The sequence below is a fragment of the Coptis chinensis genome, chromosome 8 (genome assembly GCF_015680905.1).
Source record: "Coptis chinensis isolate HL-2020 chromosome 8, ASM1568090v1, whole genome shotgun sequence".
NCBI lineage: Eukaryota > Viridiplantae > Streptophyta > Magnoliopsida > Ranunculales > Ranunculaceae > Coptis > Coptis chinensis.
The window spans coordinates 51,682,424-51,691,599 of NC_141463.1; the positions used below are offsets into that span (position 1 = coordinate 51,682,424).

Below are 9,176 nucleotides of genomic sequence, written 5' to 3' on the forward strand. Positions count from 1 at the left end.
ATTTTTTTGCTGCTTTTAGTCAAAAAAAGTTTGGTAAACCTCTCTTATCTTCTCAAACCTCGTTTTTCTTCCTCTTTCGGTAAAATCTTGCATTGAGATACAGTGCGAGTTCGAAAAAGGGAACTTTAATATTTCATTTTCTCGTGGTAAAGGTTTCAACCACTTCAGGTCAAATCCTCTACTGTACACAGTTTGAGTTCTGAAGTGGGAATACATTTTTTTGGATCTTCTTCATGCCTTCTTCCTGTTTGGGTAAAATCCTACATTGTTTACAGTGATAGTTCCGATACAAGGAGAGATTAAGAATGGATCTATCGGAGTTTGAATTGCCAAGAGAGGTGGCTCCCATGAAAGCAGTTTCGTGAGAGTCACTAGAAGTGAGTAATGCAAGGGATAAAGAATCAGTGACTATGGTAACTGGTAGACAAACCCTTTCTTATGCAGAGGCTACAAAAAAAGCCATTCCTCAGCAAGATGACTTCGAAAATCTTCCAAAACCTAAGAAGATGGGGGATTATCCTGCGATAACCATCCCAGAGCGAGCACATGAAAAGGGTCTGCTCTTTTGTAAACATTGCCTTGTTGGTAGGATTGATTTACAAAAAATCTCCATTGACAAAGTGCGTACCTTGGCAAAACAAATATGGCAGCCTACATGGGATTGGCTCATTACGCCCATAGGTAAAGGGTATCTCTTTCTTAGATTGTCCAATGCAGAGGACCTCAATAGAGTGTGGGCAAAAGGTTCATGGGAGTTTGATAACAATCCAATGAGGATAAGTCAATGGACACCAAATTTCTATCCGGATACTCAAAGACAAACTCATGCTTTGGTATGGATTAGGTTTCCAGGACTTGGGCAGGAATATTGGGAGCCAAAAATACTAAGGTCAATAGCTAGGGGAGTTGGCTACCCTATGCAGATTGATGATAAAACTCTAAATAGAGAATATGGTTATTATGCAAATATATTGGTGGACGTGGATCTCTCAGAACCAATCCCTGACCAAATTTATGTTCGAACGAAGAATTTCGATTAAACAAACGGTTGAGGTTGGGAAACTGCCGAAATTCTGCAATCATTGCAAAATTATCGGTCATCTTGTTACAGAATGTAGGAAGTTAAAGGGAGATCTGCAACGTAACATAGGACATGAGAATCGAGATAAAGAGGTTGTGAGGGATCAAGCAGCCCGAGGTGAAAAGGCTGGCTATCGAGCTAGAAAGAATAAGGGAAAGACTCAATATCAGGCAAAAATGAGTAAACAAGGTGAATAGAGACCTAAGCCATCAGAGAAAGCAAAAGAGCTCACCGTACAGAATATATTCGAGGGTTTGGATGTGGAAGAGGTACTTAACATTGTCGATGATAATGTCATAACACCAACTTCGGAGAATGTTGTATCTGAGAATGGACATAAGGTTCTACCAATGCAAGTTGGGAAAACAGCAACTGAGATAGATAGAGGGCCACAACAACAAAATGAGATTGTTGCAACACATACTATGGAGGGCAATGTACAAATAGAGGTAGCAATAGTGGAACTCAACAATGAACAAAATGCACAACAGTTACCTCCAGTAGAAAGGAACACAGAGAGTAACATATGGCTGACTACGACTCTGAGCACTTCTGAAGGTAGTGGAAGTCCTTGCTCCAACAGTTCAGAAGTATCCCTTGGAAAAAGACTTGCAGATTCTGAGGCAGATAAGGTGTTCAATATGTTAGGGGAAAAAAAAATAAGGACTCCAATATAGAAGAGAGACCTCCGGATCCTAATTCTACTCCAACACTCAGGTGGGCAGACTTAGGAGATGCTAAAGAGAATGATGACCCAGAACAGAATGTAGATATCTTCATGGATGCGAACCAAGAGACTTATCAAGAGGCTCAAGCACATCCTAGCAGAGGTGGTTATAAGCCACAGTGGCAGATTCAGCAAACAACTCCCCCCTCCACCAGATCTAGATCACAAACTAGGTCTGACAGAAGGGACTTTTAAAGGGTTTCCGACTTTTCAACAATAAATCTCCAATATTCGCAATGAGATGCATCTATTGGAATATACGAGGTATCGCAAATGATAAGTCGCAAAATCGACTTTCTAAGTTGGTTCACAAATGGGACCCTGATATTATAGGTATTGCTGAACCTATGATAAAGGTAGAAGACATGTCTAAATCCTTTCTTCAGTCTCTGGGGATGAACATATCTTTCTATAGTAACTCAAGACATCATCAGGTGCCAAATCTTTGGCTGTTATGGAAAGCCTCTTTTGATACTCCTACTATATTTCATTGTTCTCAGCAACAGCTCACAGTAGAGGTAGATGGGACTCTTATTACAATAGTACATGCCCATTGTATATATGTACAAAGGAGACATCTATGGGCTGAATTGCAACTTATAAGCTCTTCCAATCTGCCATGGATGGTCATGGGGGATTTCAATGCATACTTGAGCTACGGGGATAAAAAAGGAGGAAACAGACCCTCATCAGCGGCCATGAATGATTTTCGAGAGTGTATCAGCTACTCTCTTTTGATGGAAGTACCGTACCAAGGTTTTCATCACACCTGGTGGAATAAACAAGTGGGGAGTTTTAAAATTTTGGGCAAATTGGACAGGATGTTCTGCAACGTCCTATGGGGCTCCAAATATCCAGGATGGCAGTACAAAGTTGTTAACAGATTATGTTCTGACCACTCTCCTCTGGTGGGGAGAAGCATAGATATCCCCAAACCGAAAAATATCCCTTTCAAGTTCTTTAACATGTGGTGTGATCATCCTTCCTTTAGAGACCTGGTGCAACAGAGTTGGGAAACTCCCATCATGGGACATTCGATATATATTCTAACTCAAAAGGTAAAGAGATTGAAAGGGTTACTGAAAACATGGAACATGGAAGTCTTTGGAAATATTAAGGTGAAGGTTAAAGAAGAAGCCAAAATTCTTGAGCAGATGGAGGAGCAATTTGATCAAGGAAACATGTCCGAGGGACTCACTGTACATATGGTGGACCAAGAAAATAAGGTGGAGATGTTATTGGAGCAAGAACAGAAATTCTGGAGACAGAAAGCTCGAGTAAAATGGGATAATGACAATGACAGAAGCACCAAATTCTTTCATGCCTAAGCAAATCTGAATAGAAGCAGATCTACGATCATTGATATGAAGAACTATGCTGGGGACACTATGGACTCTCAAGAGGAAATTGGTTCTTTCCTGGTGAAGCATTACCTAGATAAATTTAAAAAAGTGGAGCATGATATTGATTGGGATCTTATTGGCACCATGCCTTAGATTTTCACGGAGGCTGACAATGCTACTCTTTCAACCCAACCATCAACACAAGAAGTGAAGTCCGATGTATTCCAGTTGAAGGTAGATAGCTCTCTAGGACTTGATGGTTTCGGTGGGTGCTTCTACCATCATTGTTGGGACATTGTGGAATATGACCTAGTCAGAGCTATACAATACTTCTTCATCAAAGCGAGACTGCCCATAGGTTTTAATGCCAATTTCATAGTGTTTATTCCAAAAGAGAAAAATGTAAACCAGGTGAATAAATTCAGACCTATCTGCCTCTCTAATTTCATTTATAAAGTGATCACTAAGATTCTTGCCACGAGATTATCTCCGTTTGCAGAAAGGATCATCAGCAAAGAGCAGTATGGATTCATCCCGAACAGGAACTCCCAGCAGGCCATTGGATTAGCTTATGAATTAATTAATGAGCTTCAAACTCCCAGATACGGTGGTAACATGACCATAAAGATAGATATCTCGCAAGCTTTCAACACTATGGATTGGAACTTTCTTTGGGCGGTTCTACAACAGGTGGGATTCAGTGACACATGGATTCAATGGTTGAAGGGAGCATTTTCAAGCAATACGTTATCTATTTTGCTCAATGGGGGTCCACAAGGTCACTTTACTGCAGAAAGAGGTCTTAAACAGGGTGACCCTCTCTCTCCCATGCTTTTTGCTCTGGCGGAGGGCTGTTTAAGCAGGAGCATCAACAAACTAATTCAGGATAAAAAGCTCTCACATATGGTGGTAAATGCAAAATACTGTAGTCCTTCACACTTGATGTTTGCCGATGATGTGTTTTTATTCAGCAATGCTAGCGTGAAAGGTATCAAGCATCTGGTGAAACTCCTGAATAGATACCAGGACTCCTCAGGGCAGATTATCAATAAGGACAAATGCAAGTTATTTCTTAGTCCTATGTCCAATAGAAAAAAGGCCCTTATACAGGGGGTGCTGAACATCAATGAAGGTCATTTACCTGAGAATTACCTGGGTGTACCTCTTATCATGGGAAAAGTTACCAAAGCGACACTTGCTCCTTTAGTGGATAAGATCAGAAAGAGAGCGTCAGGTTGGGCGGGCAAAATGTTATCTTTCCAAGGAAGGGTAGTGCTAGCAAAACATGTCCTCAATAGTATCCCAGTTCACAATATGGCTATCTACAAATGGCCAAAATCGGTGATAAAGGAATGTGAAGCCATCATCACGAACTTTATCTGGAGTGGCAACCCAGCAGAAAGGAAGGCTATAACGGTTTCTTGGGAGAAATCATGCAAACCAACAGAAGAGGGAGGGCTAGGAATAAGGAGGCTCAAAGATATTAATCTCGCGATGCTTATGAAACAAGCTTGGACTCTGCTGTCTGGAGATGGAGACTGGTCAGATTTCATGAGGGGGAAATATATTAACAGAGCTGGTGGATGGTCAAACTACAAAACTTCAACAGTTTGGACTGGCATTAAATGGGCTCTCAATGAAATGGCACCACTACATGGATGGAACGTCAGTAATGGTGAGGCGATTAACATTTGGAGGGAGAACTGGCTGCTGTAGAAGTCCATATGCGACTTTTTTCAGGAAGAAAGGAAAGCAATTCTTAAATTCCAAGCTAGACTCAGTGAATACATTCACGAGGATAGATGGTCCTTCTCTAATGAAATGACGCAAGTACTTTATCAGCTGGGCATAGATATCTCTAAGTTACCTCAGCCAGATAGCTCTAAAGAGGATTCAAGAGTTTGGATAACTTCTACAAATGGGCAATTTACAGTGGTAGTGGCACACGAAGCTATCAGAAAAAAAGCTCCGAAATCAGCATGGAGTAAGTTCATTTGGAGTGCAAAAATTCTTCGGAGAACACAGGGCATTGCTTGGAAACTAGCGCATGGTGTTGCTAGAACGGATGATCAGCTGCAGAAAAGGAAGGTTCACCTCGCATCTAGATGTTGTATTTGTCGAAATCAAGAGGAAACTCTGGATCACGTCATGTTCTAATGCACTTTTGCCAAGAAGATTTGGAAGTTTGCACAGCAAATCTTTCAAATTCAGCGGGAACTGGAGTCATTCTCTGATGTGAGGCAGCAGAGCAAGCATTACAGCTATCTCATCTTAGATATGTGGAAAGCTTGCTCATTGACAGTCATGGTTAGTCTTTGGAAAACCAGGAACAAAGTAATCTATGACAACAAAGCTCCAAGCTACCCACAAGTTTGTTTCTTGGTCAGGAGAGCGATTATAGGAGTGCACCATAAGTCCTTGGGGAATATGGAGAACTCGATGCATGATCTCAAGATTCTTAAGCACTTCAATCTACGGCACAAAATTTGCAGGTCCCCAATAATCTTTGAATGCTTTTGGCTACCTCCTTCTCCGGGTATACTCAAGATAAAAACTGACGGATGTTCGAAAGGAAATCCGGGAAGGTCAGGATGGGGATATGTTTTCAGAAATTACAAAGGAGAATTTCTGGGAGCTGCTGCTGGTGGAATGGGTATCTCCACAAACTACATGGCAGAAACAATGGCTATTGTATAGGCCATTAAGTAGGCGATTGAATTGGGATGACGCTATATCTGGGTGGAATGCGATTCTTCTTTAGTTGTCCACGTTTTCCAGAACAACACAACGCATTGGCGAGTTAAAGAAATATGGCAATCTCTGAAGGAAAAAGTGGCATGGATAAATGTCACTCCAACTTGGAGAGAGACTAATCTGGGAGCGGACAGCTGTGCCAGACAGGGGGCTGCGTTAACACAGGGAGACAATATATGGTGGATTTCTCGACCCTCTTTCATGATTCATCTGGAGAACCACCATACTACTTATTTTCGTTTTGTTAACTAGATAATCATATTCTAGTGTAGCCATGTATTTATATTTCTTTATCTATTCTGCTACTTTTGGTACCATGTAACTCTTATTCTTTTATAATTAATCAATTATCTTTAGCAAAAAAAAAGGTAGTTAATGATATCCGTGTACCATGGAGAGGAGGAAATAGAGTACAAATATTCATCTGGGAAGGAATCACAATGGCTTCAGAATCACTATCAATGTCACCAACCAGCCTTGATAAATGGTCGGCCATGATATTTTCGGTTCCTTTATTGTTTTTGATTTCCAGGGTGAATTCTTGCAAGAGAAGGATCCAGCGGAACAATCGCTGTTTCGCGTCCTTTTTTGCTAGTAGGTACCGAAAAGCGGCATGGTCAGTATATACAATGGTGGATGATCTAACCAGGTAAGGGCGAAACTTATCCAAAGCATAGACAATAGCTAGGAACTCTTTCTCAGTTGTCGTGTAATTACGTTGAGCGTCATTAAGAGTTTTACTAGCGTAGTAAATGATAATGGGTTTGTCATCACGTCGTTGGCCTAGTACAACGCCAATAGCAAAGTCGCTAACGTCACACATCAGTTCGAATGGTTGAGACCAATCAGGGGGTTGAATGATAGGAGCGGTAGTCAGTGTGGTTTTTAGAGTTTCAAAAGCTTGTTTGCAATTGAAATTGAAGTCGAATACCGCATCCTTAAGCAGGAGATTAGTTAAGGGTCGAGCAACTTTAGAAAAATCCGAATGAATTGCCTGTAAAACCCAGCGTGGCCTAAAAAGGCACGGATATCACGAACTGTTCGGGGGAGAAGTAGCGAAGCAATTTTTACAATTTTAGCTTTATCAACCTTTATCCCGTCTTTCGAAATGATGTGACCTACAACAAGTCCTTTGGTAACCATGAAATGACACTTCTCCCAATTAAGTACCACATTTTTCTCTTCGCAACGCGTTAACACTTTAGAAAGGTTGGATAGGCAGTCGTCAAAGGAATTTCCATAAATGGAAAAGTCGTCCATGAAGACTTCCATATAACGCGTTCCACCATATCATCACTGAAAATGTGAAGCATGCATGCAAATATTGGAAGGTGCCCGGGGCATTGCAAAGACCAAAAGGCATTCGTCTGTATGCAAAGGTTCCAAAGGGACATGTGAAAGTTGTCTTTTCTTGATCGGCGGGATCGATGACAATTTGGAAGTAGCCGGAATAGCCATAAAAAAAATAGTAGTAAGCATGACCGGCTAAACGTTCTAGCATCTGGTCAATGAATAGGAGAGAGAAGTGATCTTTACGTGTTCTAGCATTAAGTTTGCGATAGTCAATACAAATTCTCCATTTTAATGGAATGCGAGTGGAGATGCATTCACCATTTTCATTTTGTACAACTTGAATGCCAGACTTTTTGGGAACAATGTGGACAAGACTAATTACCCAGTCACTATCAGAGATAGGGTATATGATACCCGCATCAAGTAAATGTAAGACTTCCTCCCTTACCACCTCTTTCATGGTGGGGTTAAGGCGACGTTGTGGTTCTCGCGATGTCTTTGAGCCGTCATCCATATGTATACGATGCGTGCATACACTAGAGTCTATTCTTTTGATATCATCTAAGGGCCATCCGATAGCGGGGCGGTGCTCACGAATGACACGAATCAAACGTGCTTTTTCATCGGTAGTCAAGTGAGAAGAAACTGTTATAGGGTGACTACCATCGGGATCGAGATGTACGTACTTCAAATCAGAGGGTAGAGGTTTTAAATCTAAAGTTGGAGGAGTGGGGATCAAGGATTCGTGAGGGGATGTCTCTTCAATGAAAAAGAGCGAGTCTGGTTATTCTGAATCAGATTGCAACACAGTAGTAGGGTCAAATAGAAGTACTGAATCTAATAATGCGTGGACATCCTTAATGTACGAGTCATCATCAAACTCAGGATTATCAAAAGAAAAAAATTGGTGTACCTCGTCTGGGGGAAAAGAGTTTTCAAAATATTTCTGTGCTAGACTATCGACCAAGCTAATCTCACCCTCCATTATAGGATCGGGAAATTGTTTCATTAATTTGAACACATTGACTTTGACAAAAAGGTTCCCGAAAGACAATGTCATTGAACCGTCCCGATAATTGATGAGAGCGTTAGCAGTTGCAAGAAATGGATGTCCCAAAATGATAGGAATGGAGTCACATGCTACTTCGGTATCTAGAATGACAAAATTAATTGGGTAGTAAAAATCTTGGACCTTGACTATGACATTTTCTACTATGCCCTTTGGGTACTTGATGGAGCGATCCACGAGTTGCAGGGTCATATTAGAAGATTTTAATTCATGAAGAGCTAACTGCTTAAATAAGTAGTAGGGAAGTAGGTTAACACTGGCGCCTAGGTCTAAAAGTGCGGTAGCGGTATATTTGTCGCCCAATGTGCATGGTACAGTTGGTTGACCTGGGTCTTTGTATTTAACCACACCATTAGTAGTAGTAATCGAGGGAAACTGCTCAGTGAGGAACGCTTGTTGAGGAACATTCGTATGTTGTTTGTTGGTGCACATGTCCTTCAAAAACTTGGCATGCTTGGGCAAATGCTTAAGCACATCTAGAAAAGGTAGGTTTATGGTCAAATTTTTGAAGGTTTCACGGATCTCATCGAAATGTTTGTCAGGTTTGTTCTTTACCAAACGGGTAGGGAATAGAGCTTTTGGGCGGAATTGTGCATATTGATCCGTGGCGTTTTTCCCTAAGGACGTGGGTGTAGATTTGGAAGGAACAATTTCGTCCACTATAGGTTGCGAGGTAGGAGTTGGAAGGACGTCAGCCGTGGCTTCCGTCGATTCGACCTCTGGCATACATATGTGATTGTCAATGGTTCGGCTAGAACGAAGAGTAGTGATGGCATTTACCTCACCATGGCTAGGATTACTAGATCCTGGTGCATTGTTGAGTTCAAAGGCAGTGTTTGTGGGCTTAGGATTTGGAACTGCTTGGCCAGGAAACACGCCCTTTTGACTTTTATTCTGTGCTAACAGCTG

General features: G+C 41.4%; 1 protein-coding gene across 1 annotated transcript; it reads left to right on the forward strand.

Annotated features, from left to right (window-relative positions):
- Positions 1 to 410: 410 nt before the first annotated feature.
- On the forward strand, positions 411 to 5,848 carry LOC147481863 (uncharacterized). Its single transcript, XM_086579097.1, has 7 exons — positions 411 to 954; positions 1,112 to 1,270; positions 1,349 to 1,713; positions 2,309 to 3,085; positions 3,305 to 4,816; positions 4,892 to 5,239; positions 5,327 to 5,848. The coding sequence occupies exons 1-7, from the start codon at positions 411 to 413 to the stop codon at positions 5,846 to 5,848; spliced, it is 4,227 nt and encodes a 1,408-aa protein (XP_086435223.1).
- Positions 5,849 to 9,176: the final 3,328 nt, after the last annotated feature.